The sequence below is a fragment of the Anopheles marshallii genome, chromosome 3 (genome assembly GCF_943734725.1).
Source record: "Anopheles marshallii chromosome 3, idAnoMarsDA_429_01, whole genome shotgun sequence".
Taxonomy (NCBI): Eukaryota; Metazoa; Arthropoda; class Insecta; order Diptera; family Culicidae; genus Anopheles; species Anopheles marshallii.
Window position 1 is genome coordinate 49,523,016 of NC_071327.1, and position 27,807 is coordinate 49,550,822.

General features: G+C 42.2%; 1 protein-coding gene across 1 annotated transcript in view; it reads left to right on the forward strand.

Annotated features, from left to right (window-relative positions):
* The window catches only part of LOC128712766 (RNA-binding protein Musashi homolog Rbp6-like), a 246,009-nt gene that overhangs the window by 202,231 nt on the left and 15,971 nt on the right, over nucleotides 1-27,807 (forward strand). The window contains exon 3 of the mRNA XM_053807639.1: nucleotides 23,352-23,433. Coding sequence (XP_053663614.1) covers nucleotides 23,352-23,433 — 82 coding nt within the window. The remainder of the gene's footprint in view (nucleotides 1-23,351; nucleotides 23,434-27,807) is intronic.

Here is a 27,807-nt window from a genome sequence, read left to right on the forward strand (position 1 = left end):
GGCTTTGGAAAGCGATGGTTCCCCACTTATACTTGCCATATTAAAAAGTATTTAAACATCACAACACAAGACACCAGAAACCTTGTTAGCAGAGCAGCAAAACAAATCCGAAAAAGATTTTCCCCATCACCGGGATCTGCTCCATAATGGGGGGTTCCTTTCCTTTCTTTCTTCTCCCTGCGAAAATTCTTCTTTTTCAACTGAAAAATGTTCGCTTGCCCATTGCCGAAAGTTTCATTTACCGCGTTCAGTGCTCCACGGGCATCGTACGGGTATGTTTTGCCAGAGTGTGAGTTCCAACCAGGGCACTTGGAGCAAAAGCGCCCAGAAACCCGGTGCCCGGTTTGATCCTCTTTTAATTGAAAATATTTATTTGCTCAAAAGCACATTTTTCGGTTGTGTATAGAAAGTGTATCCTTCATCCTTCGGTGGTTTCCATGATTTAAGCTCCCCCAAACATCGTGGTGGAAGGTGCTTGAAATACAAGGTACAATATTTGAGAAAGGTTGAGCCCTCCGGCAAGCTGACACTTTCCGTATTTTTGCTTCCAGCCAGTAGCGGAAACGATGTGCGAGTGTTTAATTGTGCTACGGAAGCATCGAGATATCTGGGAGATGGTGAAATTTCGGGGAGGAGATTTTCAGGATACATATATTCGGGCACCAACAGCGCAGAACTCATCGGACAACGCGTGAAAGGTCGAGCAGGGATGGGAAAGGACTTAATCCTCCTTTCCACCCTTGTCTCCCTTATCCAGGGGATTTTCCTGTCCATTCCCACTGCTTGCTGTGTGATGCAATGCGTCTCATACTGTGGTCCCGAACCAAGGGTTTGGACAGTAGGAAACATTTCATCATAATTTTTGTCTTGGAACGAACGCCGAAAAACGCTAGACAAAACACCTGCTTTTGCTTGGCTAGCTATGCTCTCTTCTTGGTTTGAAAGAGACGTTAGCAAATGTGCTTAGGTTCGTTCAATTGTAAAACCCAACGTCATCGGTGCTCCCGGTTCCGTTGCCAGCTGATAAAGCTGTACAAGTACAAGTCGTTGAACCAATTGGATGGTACAAAAAGCAAACCGGTAATTTGAAGCGTGAACCGACCCTTCCCTAGACCTTCGTTTTGTGGAAATATATTGGAAGAGTGAGAGAGAAAAAGCAGAACATATTAAAACGACCTAAAGCATCAGGGAAATGTGCTGAAAATGCGTTGTGCTATGTTCTCATCTAAAACGCATTAAATGAAATATTTTGGTTTTTTGTTTGTCAGCCCACTCTGGTGGTGGGGATTTAGCTTCCCATTCCCATCCATTGCCGTTTCACGTTTCTCAACCAGAGTGATTGTGTGTGTATGTGCGCGGCGGTTTATTTTCTTTGTGACAGCACTCGAGGGCGGTTTGCTTTACTTAACAGATAAACTTATGGCACGGTGATAATGTAGATGTGAAGCGGCTGAATTACTAGTCATCTGACGTTGTCAATTCGAGAGTGATGAGCTTGACTGTAAAGCGATCGGTAGTAATCATTATCGTGAAAAGTCAGTGCTCTCGTTTTAGGTTTTGAATATTGTATTTATGCTGCAACTATCAGGTGGGAGGTGGGAAGAAGACCGGTGGTGTATTGGTATCGGTGCCGATCTTCACGTGACAGTACCGCTCCAATATCCTATCAGGACCAATCCTCCTTCGTACGCAGGACTGACTATCCGGCTACGGGTGACTAAAGTCAAAAAATGCCAGCCGATAAAGAATAAGAATAAGTTGCTTTAGTTTATGAATCAAAGCTCGCGCTGTTTATGTTCATTAATTGATATTTAAAAACTTTTCATTTCTTGGTTTTAATTTTTTGAATAATTTTTAGTCATTTAAAATTTATAAACTCGCAGGATTTTGTTGTTTAAATTTAAACATTTCTTAACACAGTTTTTATATGAAAATATAGCAATATAGCATAATTTCTTTTTTATTACAACCCAAGATCATCTTTTTAAATTACATTGCACATTGATTATTAAATAGGTGATTTCATTTTTCATTTTCAACTATTTATCATATTCTTTTTTCTTACATCCTTATATTCCATCTCATTATTCTACTTTATCAATTTAATTCTCATTTTACTTTTTTATGTTTCGCTCTTTCGATTTTTGTATCATATTACTTATTGTACCTTTTTTTTATTATTTTTTACGTTCTTCCTAACTAATTTTATTTTTGAATGTGTATTATTGAGGTTTTCTGATTCTCATCTCATATTTATATTTGTTTATATGAATTCATAATAATATTTATAACATCATAACAAAAACATGTCTATAAAACATAAGATATAACAAATCTTCTTAGGGACTATGAGATTTGGACCTGAACCTAGACACGTTACGACTATACATCAGGTTGATCGTTAAAACACGTATATACTTATATAAAAAACAACAATGCAACAATGCTCTTGGAAAAGTTATCAAAAAGAAATCAATTAATGAGTGTCCCTTCCTAATTCCTAAAGTGTTAACTTCCTAATCCTTTATAGAAGCCCATCATTTGCTACATTTGATCGCTAGTATAATATTTGGAGGATCCAACATCTGGGCGTTCGCTGACTGTTAAAGTTCTACCTGGACCTAAGATGTTTATGTTACTTAGATTAGACGGGGAGTCAAAAGTCGTTGTTATAGTTTTGTCAAGAAATAATCACTGTGTTGCCATGATTCTAGCACGAAAAATAAATATCTAGATTAATACTTAGTAAACTACAACTTAATATTCCGAATTTTTGGTTAATGTAACTGTTATGTTGGAAACGAAAGTTTCTAAAAGAATTCTTCTTTACATGCTTCGTACTTAAGTAATATCGCTCAAAAGACTCATGCATCACATCCATCTTTTGTTGCACAATCTTTTTGATTCCTTCCCATACTTCCTAGAACGATTAACTTCATGGCAGTCATTCGCTGATGCAGCGAAAAATAAAACGCTACTTAACGACTGGCTGATTTATGTTTGCATACACACTTTATTGTTGATTTGTCTTGTCTCGCTTACGATTGTTGCTTTCCAATCGAGGGAAGAAGTAATGGTGACACCTTACATAAATATCACGTTTGCGGTTAATCTACCCTAAAAATGATACCAATTTCCACAATCGTTAATAACCTGTTCCGAAATGGTTCCTTCAACTCCGCCCCAAGTGCCGTGACTCTCGTCGATCAGCACATTTCAGCGACAGCTTCACGCCACAACACCGGTATGCGGATGAGCTGCGATAGACTTTGATTCGGCGTTCCTATCTCTATCCCGCTAAACTAATCCCTCTTTACTACCTACTACTTGCGGTGGATGAACCACTCCAACCGAAACGGCGCGATAAGCCGTGCGTGAATCACGGGATGGAAAACCATCCTTACCGGTGGGTATGGTTTGCGTGTGAGATCTTCAAAGGGAATGTAGGCTTGTATCTGCAGTCTACAGAATTATCCTCCCGCGACGCTACGATATGCCTGGAGTGGCGACCGGCGATGGAACGACAATTCGTGGTGAATTATTTTATTGCGGATAACAAATTGTTTTACGGGCAAACGCGGAAGACACGCTACACGTCGCAGTGTCGCAATTTTGCACAAAACTGCAGACGTTGGGCAAATGGGACACGTTGCTTTGCGGTCTCATAGACTTGAGCATCGTTTTTTTTTTGGTAATGGTCCTAAAATATATATGGTTGTTGGATGCGCAAGGCATATAAAGGAGAAAAGCAACAATTTGCTCTTTATTAGATTTGCTTCAATCGGCAATGGTCCAGCATAGTGGGAGAAAATGAAGAATAAACCATTACAGTAAGTTGAAATGAAGTTTTAGATGGCTCAATTTTACTCTTTACAAACGCACTGGCCAACATCAAAGTCAATTGGTTTGAAAGTGAGTTACTCGACCGAGCTCAACTGCCGATGAAAGTAAGAATGATAGTTATCAAAATGAAATGTTTGCCTTACATCGCATCCTTGCTGTAAGTGCTTGTGAAGCTTTCGAAAAACTTAGGTTATCTGATAATATGATGAAAATGAAAATAGGAACTCTTATGATCAATTAAGCTCCCGTTTCAAAGCTTTCAGTTTTATCATGCAAATCAATCGCATATCTATCGCACTAGCCGTCTACTAGCGGTTCACTCAATAATGGGCTACAGTTCTCAACGGACGCTTGTTAATTAAAATCAAATCTCCTGCACTATTTATCACACGTAAAGTGCAAAAATATCGTAAACATCATGTACGCTCCGAACGGTAACCGTCCTGCATCATGTGCCCATGCCCGACATCAAGGGTGTCAAGTCAAGTGCCAATTTCAGCAGTGGGTTGCTTGTACACGCGCTTCCGGAGCTGGCCGGTTCAGAGCCATACCGACGTACAACCAGTGACATATCGCTGTAGAAGAATTTGTCTGAAACCGGCAGCTCCCAGCTACGATGTTGAGGTGCAGCCAAGCATCAACGAGTTCACCCTATTCCTGACCAGTGGGTTCGCTAGTTGCTAGTGGCTTTTGACTTGCCTTGTGCTGGGGCTGCTGCTGTGGCCGCACCCGATGCTTATGAATATGCGAAACCACAAAGCTCTCCGCGAACGAGCTACTTCCGCCCTGGGTCAAGTGTTGTATGCCGTTCGTTGTGTGTATGTGCATGATCGTGGTGGACTTAGCGATGGCTATAGGCCCACCGTCTACACCGACGGCAGGTTTACACGCTTCCGTTGGCCGGTACGCATGGATGAAAGGTTAAAATCAGAACGATTGCCGTCCAGTGTACGACGAGGGTAGCGTTGTGCACCGCAGTAATAAAATCCTGCTCACGTCCCACGTATGTTTTCTTCGTTTTCCACAATCCCGCACAATGCGAATCCCGCGAAAGCAACACAACGCTCTCCGCAAGCCGTGCCACGGTGACGGATGGCTGTGGCTGTAAGTTTCACCTGCGTGTGCGGTTTTGCTGTAAGACCGTACACTACCCGGCGGGTTGATGGTGCATTGGCTGCAAAACCCGGGAATGGGGAGTTACATTTTTCATTCTACTGGGCACCTCGAGGGCGATTTTCGCACCTGGCGTGCTGGCACGAGTTGCAACATTGACGCACACCTCGGTGCTGGGATGGCTTTAATTAGCAAACCCGAATCGTTTGCAGCCCACAACACTTATTATGCGTTGTGATAGCAAAATGTTCGTGCCTAGGCTCCTATTATGGTTTGTGGTGTAAACCATGCTTACCCAAGGTTATGGACACGTCAATGGGATACAGTTCGCATGCCAGTGACTTTTGATTTTAATAGTGTAAGAGCAGTACTTGAAGAGCTTAGAGAAGAATCAAGGCCTAAAGAATAGACGTTATGACAAGACAGATTTAAGTATGCACCGCTTATGCTCTACTGGATGTCAAAAAAGTATTTGACAGTGTATAGCACCAGGCCTTGTACACAAGACGGTTGAATTTGATGAACAACAACTATCTAACATCAGGGTGGACATGCAGGGTTGTTTTTAACTCTGTTTAAATCCGATGCAACCTTAGTCTCAGCGGAAGGAAGCCTTCATTATTAAATTGGCAATCTTTGAGAACATAATTATGACACCTGTGTGGTATAGATGAGCAAGAACTCATGGCTTACAACTTCAGGTCATGCTGCTCAAAATGTTACGCATGACTGACACAAATGCTAGATAGATAATTACACACCCTTGCTATACTGCACATATGTACAACACATTAGGGAATAAACAATAGGAAAACGAATATAATTTCGTGCTAACGTAGAGAACAAACAATAAGAAAAGAATATATGCTTAACGTAGGTAAATATCCAAAGCACGTTGGGAAGTTCTTAAATAACATTACATCTTCCAAGCATTTTGAGCGTGCTTTCTTGATGATCATTTTCTAAATTATTGAAAAGAACTGGATCAATATATGTTTCTGTTTCAATCTATTTATGAGTTCGTTACACATAATTCATGCGCAAAAGCCATGCATCACTTACAAAAGAAGTGTTAAGCTTCTACAACTAATCTGATTAAAACAAACAAAATGATTGGTCTGGTAGTTTTAGTGCTGAATCAATTCGAAAAACGCCCCAAGGTATGCAATGCGCAAAAAAATGCGTTATTTAACGATATTGCTTGTGAACTGTTGGATACCAGGACACTGTTGCTTACATTGAAGTTAAAATCTATCCTCATTTGATTTTAAGTGTTTTGACGTTACAACCAAAAGCATCGTTTTACTCGCAACCACAATTTCCTCCCAAGAAAGGTAAATGATGAAACGTAACCAAGAATTAATAATGGTTCAAAACATTGGAACGGATTGATCGGTCTGTCACGGTTTGGTAGGCACAATGTCAGCCACATTCTACCGCAAGATATTGCCACTTGAATTTTTCTTTGATGTTGATGCCGGTACAAAACGTACCAGGTTCCGGGAAGCACAGTAAGCCCCGGATGCCGAATAATTGACCATTCATTTCTAACCATTTTGCACAAGGTGCATAATGACACGATCCAAGATGATTGCAGTAATTACACATCCTGTCCAGCAGTAGCATTTTAGTGCCCCGCAGTGAAGTCGCAGCCAAACAAAGGAAACAGGGAAGCGTTGTGAAACGCTGGGTTGTGTATTAAAGTGAAGAAAGTGGTCCTCATGCTTTTCCAAATCCTGTACCGAGCGGAAGAAGAGAGTGAGTGCGTGTGATTGGCTTTAGCGTACTGCAAGCCGCACCTGTTCGGCACTCGTCTCTAGTGGACATGCTCAAATTTCAGGAAGTAAGCTTGAAGAAGTTTTCTCGCTTCCTTCCCGTTTGCCTTTTTCGGATGACGAACCATCTCATACGCCACTCATCCATTCCTACTGCCACGTCTCGAGGTGGTTTTGATCGAGTTGCTTTCGGGTTCGTTAGCTACTTGCCAGCCATCTTCATCGTTGTACCCGTTGGATAGAAATGGCGGGTACTATGGTCGGCAAAGAAGTCTCCGAAAGAGAGCCAGAAAGCGAGAGAGAAACAGTCACTAACGGGAGACCAAATGTAATTAAAATTGAATCCTAGCTCTTAACGTTTAATCTGTACCGAAACGAATCAACCCAACCGCAGGACCAAAAAGGACCGCACGGGTGGCAGTGAGCTTTGCTACCGTCGTTCCATCGATCCTGCTGTAACACAGTACCGTCTTCTGGTCCACATACTGACGCAGCCCAGAATCAGCAGCTCGTCCCCGTCCTTTTTTCGGGTGTGGAGTTGGATTGGAAGCAACTCACAATGTGTGTCGTTAAAATGGAAATGGAAACATATTTAATTTCCCAGTCCCATTATGTGTTATTACTTCTTAAATAGTTTTATTGTTGTGGTGTGGCTTTCTGGGTCTGGCTGGTAAGCATGCAAATCTGAGAACTTTGTCTCAGCGTTCCGGAAACGGTGGTTCGTGTTTTATGTCTTTTCTGCTGGTTGGTGCATGTGTGTTGGGGTTGGGGAGGATGGAGTAGAAAAAGCTCCTTTGACAACCGCCAGCACTAAGTTTGCTGATGCGGAGGGCTGTTTTTGAAGAAAATTATCTGAAGTGTTCCACTTCAGAACAAAGGTGGAAGTGATTTTTCTGTTGCGTTTTGTTTCTTGAAAGGAAATACAAATCTTGTGATGTGCATAATATGCCAAGTTATGAATGTCCTCGATTGGTTTCGTTTGATGAAGAAATATAATTTCATTGTGTGTTCTAAGGTTAAGGGTATCAGCACATGGGAAGAGGTTGAAATAAAGCTGAAAACACATTACAAGAAATTTTACAAGAGGTACTTGAGATCTCATACTACAGCTCAAACTCCAAGGTCCTCAGTAAGCTCCGTTTGCCTGCGCTGTGTTTAGCTACTTTTCCAATTGATTTTAAAGTCCTTCGGGACGCTTCTCGGTGGTGGTAATGTTTGTGGAAATTTACTTGTCGAACTGGGTTCCCTACCATAACTCCGCTGGTCTCTGGTCGGGTCGTTATGGATGGAAAGTTTTCGGGTGCCATAAATTATACTGCTGATCTCTACCCAAATCAACCGGTCACTGGCGACTGGAGTTAGAGTCGTTTGGGGGATGTACACAGCTGCAGCCCAGAGGCAGCTCATTGCCAGCCCTCCCAACAGTGTGTGCATGGGTGTGTGTATGTGTGGTATGGCGCATTTTCTTCGGCGTATACCTCTTCAAAGGCAATTATGGTGGTGATGTTGGTGAGAGTTTGAAAATGGTATGGTTCAACTCACAAAACAACTGGCCTGCTCAAAATGATTTCCATGTCCACGCAGTACCCGATCACCCCTTTCCGTGGTAAGTCGGCATGATAAAACATCCTCAATCACAATCAGAATTATTGGAAGAAGTTTTTGTACGGGGCGCCTTCCGACTAGGGAAAGCTCTTCCACCACCCGGTCCAGTCTAATTTTGTACGCCTGATGATGATTTTATTTCTTGTCAGTTGTTGGTCAACTTTCGGTGAATTTGTATGCGCTTGTGTGTTTGTGTGCGTGCATATCTTTATGCTGCGACTCGGAACGAACCACTGCATACAAACGACTCAAAAACACGGTTTGCATACGATACGGTCAGTTTGGTGAATCTAATCACTTCTCTGCTCGTGATCGTTGACCATTTTTGCCTAGATTTTTGCAGCTGAGAAGCAGAGACCGCATTATACGGGCATTGCGGCTGGTGGTAGTGTTTAATGGCTAGCGCAAAACGTTACGTCTGCTGACAGGAGTCATGTGCAGACTGGATGCTGTATAATTGGTGCTTTGCTAAAGTTTCTAAATCGTTGCCTCTACTGTTTGCAAAGATAGTTGTTTTTTTTCTCCAAAAATAACATCAAAACTTGAGTGATACATACTTATATGCAGGGTTTTACCGATGTTTTCCGCTAATTTGTAGTGTTTATAAATACCTTTTTATTGGAGAGGTAAGGTACAGTGCACCAACTCCAAACGATAGAATAGTCAGTGTCCGCTGATGTAGTCAATTGTGATCTCTCTGCGCTAACGGTACAAACATCTCGGCACTGTCATGCCGACATGGTCTTCAGTCCGCAAATCCATGTGTTCGGACTGCGTTCGGATACGTTAAAGATTTATCACTACGGGAAGTAAAGCGGGAGTGACAGATATTTATATATCGACCCTTTTGGATGCTTAACATTCTTCGCAGGCGGCTCTACGCTGGCCTACTCGGACGGATGTAAAGCCTCAGTGAGATCTGCACCATAATCACTACACGCGGTATAGATTCGCGGAGAGTGGCACCATCGGTGGCCTTCAGACATGCCGTACGACGGAATCCAACAATCGTACCGATGTTTCTTCGTACATCAAAGTGTCATTCGCTGCCGGGAGTTCCTGGATGGGTAGGGATTTTGGTCGTGTGAATGCCTCAGCTGCAATGCCGTGACAGGTCGCTGTCTTGCAGCGTGAATTGAAATGTTATTCATGGTTTAATGAATCCATTTGTGGAGAATGGAGTCACGGTGAATTGGGTTGTGAGTGAAAGGATGTACTTTTAGACTATGTTGAAAATGTTCTAAAGCTTAAGTAATGCAAAAATGTATTTAAATCATAACACACTTTAACGAACCTGTAATGCAACATAATACCCTAAAGAAAATGTTCGATTCATACCACTTTTGGTAGCAAGTTTTCCCCGGTCCTTCTCCAATTGAAGTACGAAACAATGCAAAACTAATTAATATCACTATCATAAAATCCTGTATGTAAACCATTCCGGCACATATGCAAGGCGGTTAGTTTTTGGAGCTTCACGAATGAGCAACGGGAAACCTTTGCGAACATACGAACTGCGAACGTATGACGGTTCTTCCGACCAGTGTATGCAATTGTAATGCACTCTTCTAGCTGGAGGCGTTCATCCTTCTCCCGGATACCCGTACAGAAGCCCCTCAGGTATGTGCGAACGCGTAATGCAAATGTGGTAATTGAATTCATTTAATTTCCTTCGTGCAACTCCTGAGAAACATGAGTACAATTGCCGCAAAAGTATCGCCGGGTAACTGGTGCTGCTTAACTTTGACGTACACGTTGCACATTCCCGCATCCGCAGTCCAGCAGTCGAAGGAATGAAGGGAGTTTGTGTGTGCGGGGATGCAAAAAACCCGTTGCAACTCACATCTCAGTTTCACACAAGCACTTTTCAAATTGTGGCTACGTTTGAGCAACAAAATGAGTAAAAGACACAAATTACATGTAACATGATGAGAAATGTCGGAAAACAATTGGGAGTGTTATTTTTGACAGACAAATGAATCAAAAACCGGGTTCTGACTTTACCCACCGCCAGTCCCAGTACAAATAGGTGTTTTGTGTGGTTTATGTTTGCGTTTATTTGATGCAACACCATTACTCGTCATACGGTGCATCGCAGCGTCCGTGTTTGAGTCATGTACACGGCATACTAGCTGACTGATATGAGCATTCGTAATGATCATTATGATACGTCAGTGTGAATCGTTGGCAGATTTCAACAATTTCAACCCCGTGAAGATATGTTATGATGAGTAGCTATGTTTTTGGGAAGAAATGTTTGTCACAAATGCAGAACGGTATTCCTCGGAAACCAAGCAGGAAGGAGGGACGGAGGATGAAGTCGAAATGTCAAGTGATGAATTTTTAACCATCGCAAATGATGCGCGAAGATGCGTTAGCAAGGGCCAAAGATGCTGGGAAAATAAATTAAGTCAAAAGTTGATGTTGATTTGTCCAACTCTCAGTGGAGTTAGGTTTGTTGGCGCATACGAACGATCATCACACAGGATACCACATTTATCAAAATCCTGGCCAAAGCGGGAAAATGCATTTGCAAAATCATGAGGTGAAGGTGAGGGGAAGGTGGCCTGATCATCAGACCCCTTTATCATACTACCGGTCCATCCAGATACGTGCCGGAAAACCACAACGCCACAAACATAACTTGTCCTCCGTTTGCTCGTTGAAATGACTCACGGTCGTTTTCCTGGTGTCGCTGCGTTTCCGTTTTCCGAGTTTCGGTCCACATTGAGGAGGTCGTTTGGGATAGGGTTGAGGATAAGGGGAGCTTTCCAGAAGGCTGGTAATTGCAATCGAGTGAAATGAGCTTTCCTGCTCTTATGAATTCTGCCACGACGAAAGCGTCTGTGTAGTCCGCGTTTCGCCGTTTGCTACAAACCTTCGTTTCGTTAACCTTTTTTAACCCTTGTGCCATGGTTGGGCGATGTGCGATAAACTATAAACAACAAACAGCGAGTGGAACGAAATTAGAAAACACCCAAAAGTTTCTCCACCGTCCTTGTGTATCGAGAGATGCGCTGTTTGTTAAACATAATTTCGTTTCAAAAGAAGACAAATAGACGCGTAGTGGGATGGTTTTTTTGATGGTGGGCGATACAGTGGGAGAATGGAGCGGATCCCACGATAACACGAGTTGAAGTTGGCTGGTGGGGAATCAAAGCTTAAGTGCAGGCATATCATGGTTTCTAAAGCGAACTTAGGAAAAGAAGTCAAAAATGGAGTTTCAAGTATCTTTATGACTTCCGTACGAAGCATTTGTTTAACCAGATACGAATATCTGCTGAAGAATACTTTTTTTCGCCTCAACATTTGCTCCTCTGATGGATGAGTAGAAGCGATTGACAGTTATTCAACTATTTTATCGTCTTTGTGATTTAAAGCAAACTGTTTTTTGAACAACCGGTCTCAAGCTTTCTCACCGAGTCTTTAAATTCTGCCTCATTGTGTGTGAAGCCTGTTGTCGATGTTAATTTTTGCATTAAATGCATTTTCCTAACCACACCCGAGCCTGCATCTGTCCAGCCTGTCCGACCGTACCAGGTTGACCACAGAGCGTAGTTAAACGAATAAATTTTCACCACAACTCTGAACAACTCCACAATTTTCTGGTCAATCCTCGTCCCATCCGGACTGGTACCACCCGGGCCGGGTTCATGCGAAGATTGTGTCTCGATTCCACTGCACAGAAACATAGAGCCCGAGACAGCAAACGGGAAGTTTGCTTGCTTCTCTGTTCATCTTTCTGCCCCTGCTTCCTGGGGCAAGGCCCTGTAGGATGTAGTCTTGAAAATTAGTAGCGAGCTTGCACTTCGCTACAACACAGCCAACCGGGATGGGTTTGAGTGAACAATTTACACTCCGCTTCCGCCAAGGGTGTTCTGTCTGAGGTGCAGGATTCACCTCAAGATTTATTATCGTCTAAATATTAAATTCTAAATACTTTGGACGTTCAACAAGGGAGCAAGAAAATGGGGATGAATCCATGTTTGAAATCGAGACAATCTGAGATTCCATGTTTGCAAGCTTGTATGAGAAAGCCTCCCCGTTGGATTGGGGCCTTTCCAGTTGCTGTGCTCACACAAACACACCACGCTACGGTGCAGCCTTCATCGGGAACCATCCTCCTTGCCGGGGAAAATTGTGCTGCCCTCGTGCTGTAGAAAAGTGCCGACAATGCTGTTCCTGTCTTCCGGCCATCTCCGGTAATTAATTGTACTTTGTACAGTTTTTGGGGACCGAGTGGAATGGCCGAGAGCTGGTCGCTTAAATTCGCCATTCGAACAGGAAACGCTTGCTGACACGATAGATATGCTGCGAGAGCGATCTGCTACAGATTCCCAAAAATCCAGCACTTCAAACAGCCGCACGTTTCGTGCTGAAAGAGGAATTCCCGCGTTTTTTTTAGAAGCGAAAGAAGTAAAATTTTATTAAATGTACATCGTTCGACTAAATTTATCCGCTTTCAGCGAAATCGAATTGCGAATCATTTGCAAATGCATCACCGTTCGGTGGTAGCATTCATGCACCGGTGGGAGTCTTCTCGATAGCGCCCCACCAAGAGCCAAGCGCTCTCGATTGGACATCATTATCTGTGCTAAGTGCTGTGCTACACGTTGAAGTTGAGCGGCGAACTAAAATGCCATTAGCTCGTCGATTGTCGCCCAACGGCCCAAACGCATCTTGCGGGGCGTTTTGTGCGAGTCCTTCGCGTCGAATGGCTGCGAATAATATGGGGCCGGGCGAATTGCAGTACTGGTCGGTGGAAAACCAAGGTGTGGTGTGTATTAGCAAGTCTACAACTACATCAATTGTCACTTTGTGAGCTCATTTGTGGCCATTTGCCTAGATCTCGGGTAGGACCCTCTGCTCGTGCTGCTCATGTGGAAGGCGATGGCTTTCGCTAGGGTGTGCGTGTGATGCGACAGCGTCCATATTCAATGCGGAGTGGAATTAATTTTCTCACATCCTAATTAATCACATGAAATGTGCTGAATCGGGTGACATGCATAAGTCATGATGCCGTCGCGTTCCTCGCGCTAGAAGTTCATCGAGAACCATCGCTCATTCGTTCTGACTCCCCTCAGCTGCCAGAGTGCCACCCAAAACCCGGATGGAGTTGCAGTTTCGGTTGCAGAAATGTGTGTACCATCACAAACAGTGTGGGGATTGATTTTCTCCCACCTGGAAACGGGCCAAGCAAGCCGGGCAAGTGGCCGAGTGGCCGTCGATTGAGTGCCAATTGAAATTTTAAATGGCTTCGCTTGGCGGGTAGCTTAGTGTATCCCCATTGGTCTTCGCACTTTTGGGAGGACCTGAAGTGTGTTATGAAGCGCTTTCCGTTATCCCAACGGTGTCTGGTGGGAGTGACGGGTTTCAACCCACTTTTCTCCCACAGGGAGCCAGGAAGCTAATTAGCAATTGGTCAGTTAATTGATTTCGATCGCGAGGTTGTGACAACTGAAATGAGTGATTTCGTTACAGCGAAGGAATAAACCGTTCGGTATCACATTAAAAAAGTATTTCTTGTTTAATGTTAAGAATATGAAGCTTACAGTTTGTCTTGCTTAATGTAAAGCTCATTGTATGTTTTCACTATCCAATATTTCGGATATATTTAAGCTTAATAACAGTAAATATTCTAAGAAACTTAAGTAATACTTTTTGGTGAACGAAACCGATCCTTTATCACACGATCTCGATCGTGCTCCATCAATCAATCAGCGGTCTGAATTTTTCTCACTAATTGTAGCACATTAATAAGCATAATGCTATCGGACAATTTGAGACCATTTTACCATTCACGACTTCATCATTATTGTTGACCGTACCACTCGCGACCGTTCTTTTAGCCGTGTGGGCCTTGTGGGGTTGTGTCCAAGGTTTGATTGCCCATTTTCCTCCCATTTACATTTCGTCGTTGGAACGTATATCCCGGATTGCTTGCCGATGAACATCAGCTATCGAAGGGTGAACGTCACCGTTTGGAGATTGCTGCTTACCACCACCACGTGCACACGTACAGAACACACATACACCAGCACACTGTCGACGACACAGCTGGAACTTCCCTTATTGATTAGTCGGTACTTTTCGAATCGGATCGTTTGGTGAGAAACTGTTTCGTTTGGGTAGGAATCCTTCCTCGCAGGATGAGTTGCGTTCGCTTAATGATTGCATTCGCTGCGCTGGTCGGATTTCGCTTATCAATGTCACAGTTGCACAGCAGGCCAGCAGGCGCGCTTTTGGCATCGGTATTAGTTGCATGTTATGTCCACACGGTCCACTCCTGATCCGTCGCTAGTGAATGTGCTCGTTTGCGGGATGCGTTGCAATATCACACACACCCGATGCTACATGGGACGCCATGCAGGGATCCTGCTGCGAGGAACCAACTGGTTGTTTGGTATCGAGAGCATGTTTGTAGGCAGCGGCTATCGGACTTCGGGGTACCGATAATGGGAAAACGTGTGCCGTAATTATATGTGCCCGGTAGCAAATAGTGACGGTAATTATGCGATGCAATATTGACAATCTATCAAAAACGGGGGTGATTAGCGAGGTTGCTGTGCTTACTTACGCATTGTGAGTCAAATTCTACGTCGCTTGGACGATACAGTCTAAATGGTGTAAGCATTAGACATTGAGTCAATGAAAATAAATGTGGCATTTGGTAGTCTGGTTTAAACTAACTTGCTGCATTACGGTTGTATTGAGAAAGATTTTTTTTTGCCAAGAACACCAATCTCCATTGTTAAGAAGACATTTTTCAAAGGAAAGTATCATGCACTTTAATCAATTCGACTGCATTCGAACTGCAGAAATTAATTCGACCTCCGATCCGATCCGGTGTCTGTTGATTTGTGTTGTTTTCCAAAAACATGTAAATAACATGTAATAACATTTTTGTTCCAAAGTACATACTATCAAAAATGATATGCAACAAATGAAGAAAATGAAAAACACTTTAATTTATATTTGAAAAATTCATATCCCATTTGACACTTTTGTGGCCGCAAATTTTATACATTTTTAATATTTCTGTTGCCAAAATGTGCATCTGGTTGTCATCAGCAAAACACATTTCCTATCGTAATGTTTCTCACGCATGAAATGGGTGTTTCTATCATCTGATAGTCTTTGGCCACTTTTCACGTCGTTCATAATACTAAGCTTTTAAATCTGTTCAATATGCTGTGCGTCATGACCATTTGTATCCAGTTTAGCTTATCCACTGTATTCTGATTGCTCAAGCACGTTTATTTCATGAATCAGCAGGTTCGTTTGAAGCGATTTGAATGGTGAAAGTGCTTCGATCAACTTCAATTACCTTCACTCATCCTGATCTCATTATCTCACCACCACCGGCGCCACCAGAAGATTGGCATGGAATGGGTTTTACGTTTCGTCTTACAATGATACAACGGTACAATTGATATTTACACCTACTTCAGCAATTTCAGCACTACCCCAAATCGTACAGTCTTTTCACGAGTCGATGAAAAGCATCCGTCAGACATTTAATCTTACACGTGAAAGGTGGCACGAATAGAGATGTCTGCCGTGGACCGAGTGCTTCCAGTGGGAACAGTGCTGTGTGCCATTTAACCATATGACAATCCGAAGTGAAAGAACCATTGAAGGTAATGATGGCAATCGTATCAGCAGTACATTCATTTTGGGATACATTCAATCGTTAAAGTTAACAATCCCGAACGGTTAGGAGGAGTTCTCGCATGAATGGGAATCACACGCACGCAACGTATGTGTGATGGTGACTGTATAAGTCAGATTCGGTACGTTTTTAGGAATTCCCGTGGAATGTACTATAGCTCAGAATGGTTTCATAGGTTTTTTATCGCTCCTACTGCGTGGAATGTTTTAAAGCGATGCATGCTATGGTTAAAGGTGAACTGGTATAGGACGACCAGCTTTAACTACCGTAATGACTCACCATTAACTATCTACCAGGAATAGGAGTACCGCAATGCAACCCCTATTGTAAGCAGTTTAATCTAGGCCTGGAACGCATTGATTGTTGGTCACTTCTGAGAAATGTTATCGGTAGAAAATGCTCTCCAACTCAAGTGTCCAGATCTCCCTGAGCAGCAATCACGCATCGCGTCGGTCCGGCAGGGGCTGATCGGTTATAGGCTGTGGGGTATAAGTGGTACAAGTCGCATACTCGTCCAGTTCAAACAAAACATCATTATCCTTAACACAATTCGCACCACCGTCAAGGAGGATCTATTCTTGCTCATCCTAGCTTAGTTTACCGCCACCATCAGGCAATTCAAAACGCTGGAAGCACGCATTCAAACACCTCAAGGTTTATTTTTTTCTTAGGGTGCGTGTTATTGGTTGCTCCTATTTCATTCCATCATCCAGCTCACCAACCAACCATCTTCTATGCTTGTTGGATGATGCCGGACGACAGCTAATGGTCCCATGCGATGGTGTTCTAACCGTTCTCGAGTGTGAACGTGAACTGATAGCGAACGATTTTTTGATGCTCCTGGGAAAGTTTCACTTTGAAGAGGATTGGATAGGAGTAGGAAAAACGATGGATGATGGAAACGAGGAAGAGGGTTTGGGTATACATATATTTTATTTTTTTTCATATCCATTTTTCCTTTCGGACTTGAATGACTTTTACACCCAACTGGACGGGATGAAACTTGCCGGGCCAGCCGGGCAATGATGACGACGTTTATCATCAAAGGCATAACAATAAAATCGTACAAAATGATCGCCTTCTTACTCCATTTCCTTCAACGGACTGTCTATCTCACCTCTCCCTCTCTTACATGTCTCACTCTCCGTTCACCTCCTGCTGGTCTTTCAGGCGAGGGCCATCATTCAGCAGCACGTTCGAGGCTGGAAATAGGGTGATAGAAATTATGAGAAAAAGTAGGATAGGAACTGAAAGCCAACTGAAGAACTGGCCCTCGTTTTTACACGTTCGACGAAGAGTACTTATGTCTTTTGCTTAAGAACTGCCGGCCGGAAAACGGCCGGTCGGAGGAAAAATGGGAACGAACGGCTATCAGTGGCCACTGGAGACACCGATGGGATACGCAACGATTACCGAGCGACGAATGACCACTTCTGCTGACGTAGATCGGAAAAAGTAATCTCACTGGTTGAAGAGATTCCCCTTACCGGCGTGTTCCCTTTTCCTACATCTCGGTATTGCCTCTCCGTGCTGAAGCTGTGGTTAGAATTCCAACCGACGCACAGATGCTGCACAGACGGACAGATGGAAACGATTCCTAACGAGGCCCATCTCGATAAGAATCCGAGAGTGATTTATCTCCGAAGACAATGGGAGACAAACTGGTTCCTTTTTGGTCACTGGATGCTAGTCACTGGACGGTATGGGGGACTTCATCACCCAATCTCCCCGATTCCGCCACACAAACACACATGTACCGTGTGTATCTTTACTGCAACTGGTTCAACAATAAAGCAATGTATAGGCGGTAGGAGGTTACTCTTATTAAAACTTCTAGTCGCATCAAGCGGTAGGAAGGACCCTGAAGGACAGCTCTGATTTTTTTTATCACTCTGTGTGACTTTTTCCAAGCGGTGCAAAAGGAACGTTAGCTCATATGTATCGGTAGACTAAAGCTTTGGAGTGCTTGTTTCTCTATCGTTGCCACCACACCAAGCTAGTGAGGGGTGTAAAGTAAACTAGCTTCCCTTTTGGATCTCATAACGTCCAATTATGATGCTAAACTTCTCAAGTATATTATTTCATATCTGTCACTTAAATATGTGGTACCATTCGCTTGGTACTTCAGTTGGACGACAGTCCAACTTTAAGGGTAGGATGGCCGAACGCTACACATTTATGCGTGTCAAAGAGCATCCAGTGACGTGCGGCACACAACCAAACACGCTTACATACGGTACGTTTGCCTCTTCGAAGCTGCTAGTGGACACCAGCTGTTACAGGCAGCTCCAGCTCTGGGTTGCCGTATTGTCGTTAAAGCAATGTTTAACTTCCTGTCCGAGCCAAGTGTACTCCCGTATGAAAATGGGGTGTATGAAATATGAGCTCGATCAGCTTTGTGTTTAACCGAGCGCCGGACACACTCATTGTCCGTTGATATAGTGGTATAGTGGAGCATAATGCTCCTCAGCGTACCACCGATGATGCATGCTATTAGCAAAATGGGAAAGGCTATAGACTAATTACACCCAAACGATTTGTGCTCCGTTTGGTTAAGGGAAATCTGGCCCAAAACATCACATATTGCTCCAATCGATTACACCTGAATAAGTTTAAAATTGTTGCGGAACGGTGCTAACTTAATTAAAACCTCTTTTCTTCGCTGCATTCAAGGAACATCACTGTGACCTTATCCTCTGTCCGGATGAGTCTAATCATGACACGAGTGTGCGAGTTTTCACTAATAGAAAATGAGTTCTTTTGTGCTAAATCTGTAATGTGGTACACACAACAGAAAACATGCATGGGTTTTCTCGTTTACGAGTGCAAAATGAGCAGAGACAAAAAAAAATCTCTAACCTCCTGCCGAAACGCCAAAAAGGATTAATACCCCGTTACAAAGTATTACCGCACAAACAAAAACCCATCATATCAGCGCCTGAAAGTATACTCATTGCCATTTCCCAACACAATGGCCTATTGTTATTCGGCCTTTTACATCGGTGCTTTCCGTTGATAGTTTTGTTTCTTTTTTCTATGTGTGTGCTCTCTATAGTTTGTTCTCATGTGTTGGGGTACACACATGCTTGCCGCTTTACGCCCGTTTTATGATACCGTTTCGGTGCCATACAGTGCGAGATAGAGAATTGAGCTCTCAGACTCGCCTCGCCTCGGTAATTGGCCGGCACTCCTTCATTGCCACCCTAAGGCATCGCTAAAGAATTCTGGGATTAGCAATTCGGCCTGTTGTCCGATGGTGTGATGATGATGGGGTCGATGATCATGCTTACTAACCTGAGATAGGAAAACTTTAATGAAACACACTGAAAGTACCTATTTTTGGTTTTAAAACAATTTCTATGTTCTACCGATCCCCAGTAGAAGAATTTGATAAAAACCATTCTACCCTTAAAAAAAGCTACTAGCACCACCACTTTTGCCACCCTTTTGGATACGAGGTCCACCACGGGAGTGCCTGTGTGTGGCCCGTGAGTGTAAGTTTAGTAGAACATCATATCCCCTTATCCTCTCGGATGGGATTTTTCGGGTTTCGGGTCATCTTGGGCCAGCTCTTGGGCTAGTGATGATGAGACCTTTTAGGGGAGCCTTTTTCTAGTTTCAACGCTACAAAGGGATTTCCATTGGCCACAACGAGCTAATGGTTAAACCGCAGACAACGCACACACATACGAGCCGCAGATTTTCTGCCTACAGAACCTGACTGCAAGCAACGTATGTAAGGTAATTGGTTGGTGGAGATGGGAATGGGAGTGTAAGGGTAGAATATTTTACATACCGAGAGAGTAGTTCTAGTTAAGGAGTGTGTGTGCAGATTAAATACTTTTCTACCAGAGATTGTGCGTTGTTGATAGTGTTTTTATTTAAATGCTTCCAACACTTCGGAAACTTTGCTGTCCAGTTTTAATCGACATTAGCAAATCTGGTTGTAAGTGACAATCTATAGAACAGCATGCATTTTAAGGCAGCGTGTCATTGTGTTGATCAAAGATAAAAGAAATGGAAAATAAAAAAAGTGGAAAAGAGATAAAGCAAACGTTGAAGGCCATTCAAATTGATGAAATTTTGGAGATTATTTTTTAATGACTCAAGCTGTGTATGCGTAGGTTAACGATGGTGCAAGGAATTTACTGTTAATGTATTATTGATTTAATTTTAACATATTGTTCTATCAAAGTTTAGTGATGTTCTAATGGTGTTTGATTAGTTAAATTTTTTTTAAATGTAGATCGTTGATGAAGTCAAATTTGGAATTCTGTTATTTTCATATTTTACAATTGTAGTTTTATTATTTTTCTTTACAAATTTATAAGCTTAATATGGTTATTCTGTACATGTTGCAGTGCATAATATAAACATACTTTAAGGAAAGCCTACGCTGTATAAAAAAGAATTGAAGAACTTGATAAGAAAGATATTGTTTTAGTTAGCGGTGTTAAAAAGTTTAGGAAGTTATTAGTAAAAAATGAATGAATAAAACAAATAAAAAATAACTCAAAAATATAAGATCGTCGATAAAAAATGGCAAATGGTAAATAATAATAATAACTTAATAGTGAATAGTAATTAAAACATAAACAAAAGATTTCATGAGTAATTTGATAACTAAGAAAATAAAGCAAAATTAGTAAAACTATTAGCTTTTACGAACGATACCCGAATAATTTATATGCTTCAATAATAACTAATATTTATTAAAACAAATGTTTTGAGCATTTGGTTGTTACGTAGGTTGCTATGTAGGATACAACATAGCAGAATATGTATTTGATATTTAATTTGTGTTAGCAGTAAAATATAAATGAGTAATTAATAAAAACACCAAATCTTCGTTACTAACTACACAAGAATAAAAATAATTATATAAAAAAACCAAACCCTGATACCCGATTGGCTCAATGTCGTTCGATATGACATTCTTCAGGAAAGGCATGAAACTTTCTAAACTATTTCGAAAGAGATTACCATTCATTCGGTTAAAAAAGAACATAGCATCTGCGTAGTACTAGAAGCATGTGCTTGCAACAAAACCTTCGTACGAAGAAAATGCAATCCTTGTTCAAACAACATACCCGTACATCCGTTCTAGGAATCGGATCAATCCCTCCCATTTGGGAAGAGAGCAAGTCTGCTTTTTAATTGTCGCCAGTCCTTGTCTTCCTTTCCGGCACATTCCCGTTTCCTGCGACCGAGAAACCTCACTTGCGTAAATGCTGTGGTCACTTGTGAAAGCTTTGTGTTGTTCTAATCTTCATTGCTAAATTTAACACCACCAGCTTCTGGTGGTTCCCTCGTTACCGTGGCCACCATCCGCCCCATCACACGAATGTGTTGCAATTTTCTTCACCCATAATAAACGCACTTTTGCAAAGTATTCTAATTTTAATAAATCTGCTCTCCATGTGCAAGAACCTTCCTCTGGAAGGTGTGGGGTGGGTTTTTCCGGTTGGCAGTAGTAGCAAGTGCTACGGTAGATGCGGGTTTCGGATGACCCGTGCCTTTACCGGCATGGTGTTAGCAACACCGCAAACGAACCCCCGGCTAGAGGTAGTAAAGTTTTACCCCTTTTTGCGTCTTAAGTGCACGCAAACCCTCCGCACGGCACACAAGGGGCATATCGGTCTCGGTGGGCCTTTCGTTCCGTTTGAAGTTGGGAAAATATTCAAATTAATATCTTTACCATAACCGTTGCCCCGTAGCTCGACGTAGTGTTGCCACTTCCGAGTACGTTGCGTTTCGGAAATATACACACATATTACAGGGCGGGAAGGCATGGCGAGTTTGTCGGAGTGAAGGCTGAAGAGCGGGATGGTACAAGTTCGGCTATGTATCTTACAACCCGCACACAGTATGCATGTGAAAGTGGAGAATAATTTCATTTACCCAACCAGTGTTCATCGAGCTTTCGAACGAAAGGAAGGTACCCCACTGGTACTGAGCACAAACTTTACCGCAATTACCTCCTTTTGGCCGCTTACGCATACCTACCGCTGGCTGCCTACACACCACAACCTCACACAAGCTTAAGGCGTGTTAAGACAGCGGAACTCACTGGCTTTGCCAACGTTTGCCTGCTGGAGTGCTGAGGAGGTGAAGGTGGTAATTTAATTCCTATAAAAGTAAGTGTTAAATGTTTCGAAAAGATTAATCTAGGAAAGTTTAAATGAATTAAGTAAATTTATTTCTAATTTGAATCACGAGCCCTTTTGAATGGGACTTTCCCGGCGTCTATCCAGATGCCTGGGGATCGGGGGATCATCGTTCGGGATCACGGTTTCTTAATATCTCTCAATAAGTCAACCGCTTCTCCGGGCGTGTGACCGTTCCCGCTCCGAGACATGCAGATGAAATAAAGGCCAATCGTGAAACAAAAACAAACCTCCTCCGTATCCGTACCTCGACTCGATTGTCCACAAAAAGGTAGTTAAAATGGCTTTCTTTTTGTGTTTTATGTTTGATATCCCTCCAAGAACTGGTTCCCTTGGTTGGGAAAGTTTTGGGAAATTTCGCACGATTTGCCCATTTCCGGTTGCATTCGCTAGTTACATTGGCTTACATTGTCACGTTTTTCACGACGCCCGGACTCGATGGTTGGCCCTTCGTGAAGGAAATAAATAAGAGTACAAAATGCCGAACCCGACTGGAGCAGATTACCATTGTCACCGACATGGGCCGGGGATGGAAATGGAAAAAAGTGGATTATGGCCGCCGCATATTTTCGACTGCCTATGGGAAAGGTGTTAGAATTCATAAATGTCAGGCCATTAAAAAAGTTTTATCTTTTCACGCGCCTCTACCACTCGTCCACCTTGAGCCCACCCCTGTTTTGAGTGAGGGTGATGTTACGTCGTTTTTTCTAACCTTTTTCTGCGATTTCACCATGCAACTGGAGTGGTGCCTTTTCGTGACGACGTTATGTTTCGTGAGGTGTTTTTTGTGTTGTTATTTGGTTTCGCTTTGTCTGTCACTCCTTCACCTTAATTGAGCAACAGAAGGGTGAGAAAGAAGGCGACAAATGGGGTTGGAAAATATTTATGCTAACGAGAACATTTCAATCCATTCACGCATACCTTCGTTTGGAAATGCGAAACGGCAGTGTCACACGTGGCACTCACCCTCACCGTCCGGACAGTATGTTAACAGATAAAAAAACGGATGGAATAAGTGGTTTATTAGGGTATTAAATGGAGAACGGGGGACCCGTACAAGGATAAATGTCGTTTCATTGTGTGAAACATAATGCTTTTTATGCAAGTTTTTGTTTTATTAACGTTACTGGTCGCATCCTATTAACACTTTTCCTTTCTCCTTCTTTACAATTACAGAAAGTTTGAGAGACTACTTTAGCAAATTTGGAGAAATCACAGAAGTTATGGTTATGAAAGATCCCACCACGAGACGATCGAGGTAAGTTCCAAGCGTAAGCGTAATTAAAACTGGATTGTTTAATATTTTTTGTGTGTAAAAAAAACGCTTGTCAGTTTTAGTTTTTTCGTTCTTAATTTAAGATTTGAGCCAAGTTTTCGTGTAAGATTTTATACCTGGAAAGGATTTATTGATTCTTTTATAATCAGCAGTGTTGCTTGTTGCGTAAAGGAATTGATAATGCTTTTGTTTCAACGCTGGAAATTTGAATGTCTTCCCGTTTTGTGGTACACTATTCTTACGAATCGGCAAAGAATAGTTCCATCCACAGCTTAAGATGCACCACCTCCGACGATACCGCAGGTGAAATAATTAGAAAATAAAGAACTTTCACCATGGTCATAAATTTCCGCTCACTAATCACACTATCCCTCCAATACTTGCCTGGTTCGGCAGCGTCCGTGAGAGAGTAGATTTGCAAAATTTCTTTCATTATCCCTTTTTCTCTGGGGTTTACCTTTTCCGCTTATAAGTTTTCTGTGCTAATGGGGTTCGGTTCGCATGCTGTCCATCCTTTTGGTGCTCGCACTCGTGCCGAAATGAGAAACTTCCGTGTGATATGGTCTGGCACTGCAACGTGTGCGCGTTGGGAAAATCTCTGCTAGTAATTAACTGGTTCTCGATACCTTAGCCCGCTAATGGGTTAGCACCGGGTGGTGAGCGTGAATTATGTGTCGTGTGTAAAAATTGGAACGGAAGGTGCTCGCACACATTCCGTTGCATGCCCATACCAGGCATGGACGAGTTGTGGTCAAGCGCATGCACAAATGGCCGGATGCTTTCATCCGGCTTAGCACCCGTTCGCTATCAGCGGGCTCATATTTTATGACATGTGTGAAAGGGAGGTTTATGCGACTCCAAGGAAACATTTCCGGCGACGTTGAGTACAGTTTGTCTAAAAGTCATTTGAAGTTGTTAAAGTGAGTCTGTTAAAAGGGGAACCTATTGTATGAGGGCTATTACACCTGTACGCCATCTACACCAAGCACATATTTTCTCATTTGTTTGTGCTCTTGCGTGTCGGTATACAAGTTCTTTTTGTTTTCTATTCCCAATACAGCTACAAAACAAGCCTACACTTTATGCCGTACCTTATTAAAATGAAGCGTTCTGCTGCAGAACAAAAATAAACAAAGAAAATCCACACTACGAAACAAATCTTTTTCGATGTAAGCTTTAAAAAAACGGCAAACAAATACGGAAAGAAAACATTACCGAACCTGTAATGGAGTAGTCATGCTGCTCACGTCCAAATACGGAGCTGCCGTACGTTGCAACTGCTTCGAAAAACAATAACAATTTGTCTTTCGATAATGATGATCTATTGTAAATGGGTTCGCTTTTTGAAGGATTTTCTCACCAGACCCAATTTGATTATACCGTGCAGGAAGAGTTGTGCTTCGCAGGCAGTTAATTTATCGACTTGAAAATGGAGAAATGGGGCTGGAGGCTTTGTGCTTCGTGGGAAGCAAGATATTCTTTGCGTTTGCTTTACTGAGTTGCAAGCAGGCTACACCAATCGTTCGAAACTCTTTTGTCATAAACATGATCTTCCGGTTGGTGCTTTAGCACAACTTCAAGAGAGCCATTAATGATGGGGCAAGCTAACTGATGCACTTTGTGAAAAGCAAACTACTACCAAAAAAATAAACCTTTTGCCCCAACCACTAGCATGCGACGAGAAGTTTAGAATTTATCACTCTTAATTTTCTCTGTCCCGGTACATTTTTCTTATCAGTTTGACCGCAAGGCCAAAACGAACTCTTTCATGCCATCGGTAGCTACCCTTTCATTGAGTCACCCTGCAGCCGGTTCAATTTCCTACTTAGCGATCTTTCGGTTCATTTTTTATGTCACTCGGTAAGTTAAAACGTCTCCCGATCGCTTGAAGGCGATCCGCGGCCAAGACGACTTCCTGCTAACGTCCACCCTGTCACGTAGCGGCTACAAAACGGAAATGGGAATTGAACTTTAGCGCCCGAAAGGGGTTAATCTGTACCACGATGGGTACCACGCGGAATGCACTCAACTTCGATATCCCCGGTGGCCATCATGATTTCCGGCTACGATCCCAAGAGAGAGTAATAAGGAATTGCAGCTAACGCTGGGCAGGCGGCGGACTCATTGCGGGGGTTTCGATTGCAAAAAGAAGAAAGAAAAATTGGACGGTAAGCTCAATTGGTTCATTACTTATCGGTAGGTTCATTCCAATAGTTAGACAATGGAAGTGGGAAAGTACCCATGATGGTCAATATGATGCAGTTGGTGCGGATGGTTAGCACAGGAAGAGGAACTTTGGTGCTGAGAGATATATGCAGCGGAGCAGTTGGGAACTTAATTCCCAACAATTTATCGATGATCGGCCTTTAATCAGAAGTTAGGCAATGAGTTTAAGCTGATCTAGAAGGAAAAAACTTGCTTTGTTTTACGTGAAGCATAGTCAACTCAGGAATTGGCTATAGTAGTAGGAGAAAAAGTTTGAGACTTTTATATGTTTAAGAGTTTGTTAGATCCTCGGTAGTGTTTTGTTGAAACTTATTGATTTTCAGTATTTTTTCTATGTTAAATACAGCGGATTATAAATTTATTATTGATAAGAATGTTTCGGTTTTGTTATTGTGTGCACAGAATGCAAGCTGTATAAATAAGCAATGCGATGTTTCATTTAAGATAATTTCTCTCAGATAACTATTCGTTTATTTCCTCTCGTCAAACCATCGGTCAACATTTTAACGCATCGTACATGAACAATAACGTTATCTGGAAAATGTCGCTGTGGTGGCTTTTCCTGACCGCTTCGATTGACAAAACCAGAACGTGGTTAAGGTGAGTGAGTTGAAAGCTTTATCGCTTCGTAGCAATGAACAGGACACAAAAAAGTTGCGAGACAGGAAATTGAAAAGCAAGCACCCCTGCCTCACCATTACATACTTTCTGGCGGTGTCCGTTCGATAAGAGAAGGCAAAGAAATCACCGCAAGAATGCGCGATTTGACCAACCAGAAACGATTCATCTAAGTTGTAGCAGAAGAAGCAAAAAAACAAGCTGAATAGTCCATGCAAGCTACGTTGAAGAAATTCCCGAACGGAAGTCAAAAGTGAACGCGAATAAAACCACCTCGGCCCGGGTGCGCCGGACACGGGTACCAGAACCCGTCCACTGTCGTCTGCCCGACAGGCAGTGGACATCGAAACACAATCAAAATGTATCGCCCACAGTGGACGGTCGAAAGTTGCAGGATGCTGACGACGGCAAAGATGTGACACGCTGGATGCCGAGCACCAAAAAGCTCAACGCTGCCGGTGCAGCGCGTAAGAAGCAAGCGAGATGGAGGAAGTTAGTAAGCCAATTGAGCAGAATTAATTGAGTGTTGGTAATGCGATAAAATTTAACGAGTTTATAGCAAGGCTAAAATATATTGAAGTGTGGGGACACGCGGGGCTGACGCTCTGGTTCCGGGGATGGACTGTGCGCTAACGGTGTTTGATCGGATCGTTGCTCGTTGCAGTGTTAGTTTTTCATCAGCCTAACAAAACTGGTGGGAATAGTTTTTTCGTTGTTGCGAAATAATTTCAATCCTTCGGAGCAAGGGTTTTAACATTTTGCTTTTGATTGAAACTTTTGACGTTGAAAGGTTTCATTGTTTTGTAAGTTACTGATAGTAAGAATTATTAATTTCAATGTAAATTTAATTTAATAGTTAACTTTTTGAACATGGACAATTTTCGTAAACAATTAACACAACGTCCTGAAACTATTTTTAATTATTTTAAATTTTCAGTTTTTTTTAATTTGATTATTTTCGTGTTCTGAGTACACATACAATTTGTGCGCTAATTAATTTATTTAAATACAAAAAAAGATAAACAAAGAAAATTTGTAAAATACAAACGTTTTCTTTAACTGTTTTTTTGCAGTTAGTAAATTATATGCAATACTTATTACATTTTCACTTTATGAATCTTTCTTGGTTTTATTGTAACAGAAAAGCAAGTATTTATTATTGTTTTATAACACATTTTACAGCTTGACTTTCTTAAATTACATAGTGTAGTAGGCTTAAGATAGAGATATTAAAGTAGTCGATAAGTAACACCCAAAGAAAGCACAAGCATACTCCCGCACTACTTTTTTGTAGTTTACACACCTTTTATTTATGAATTAAAAAAAAAATAAAAAAATCTGACAGGGACATAGCAACACAGCAAAATTTAATGAGAAGGTAAAAATTATAGCATTTATGTAATGAAATTATCCAAGGTAGCAAAAGTAAACCATAATGCAGTGAGTTTTTCACTGCGTGGATATCATTGTGCAAAAATTCTGAGCCGACAAAATAAACGAATGCGAAAAAGG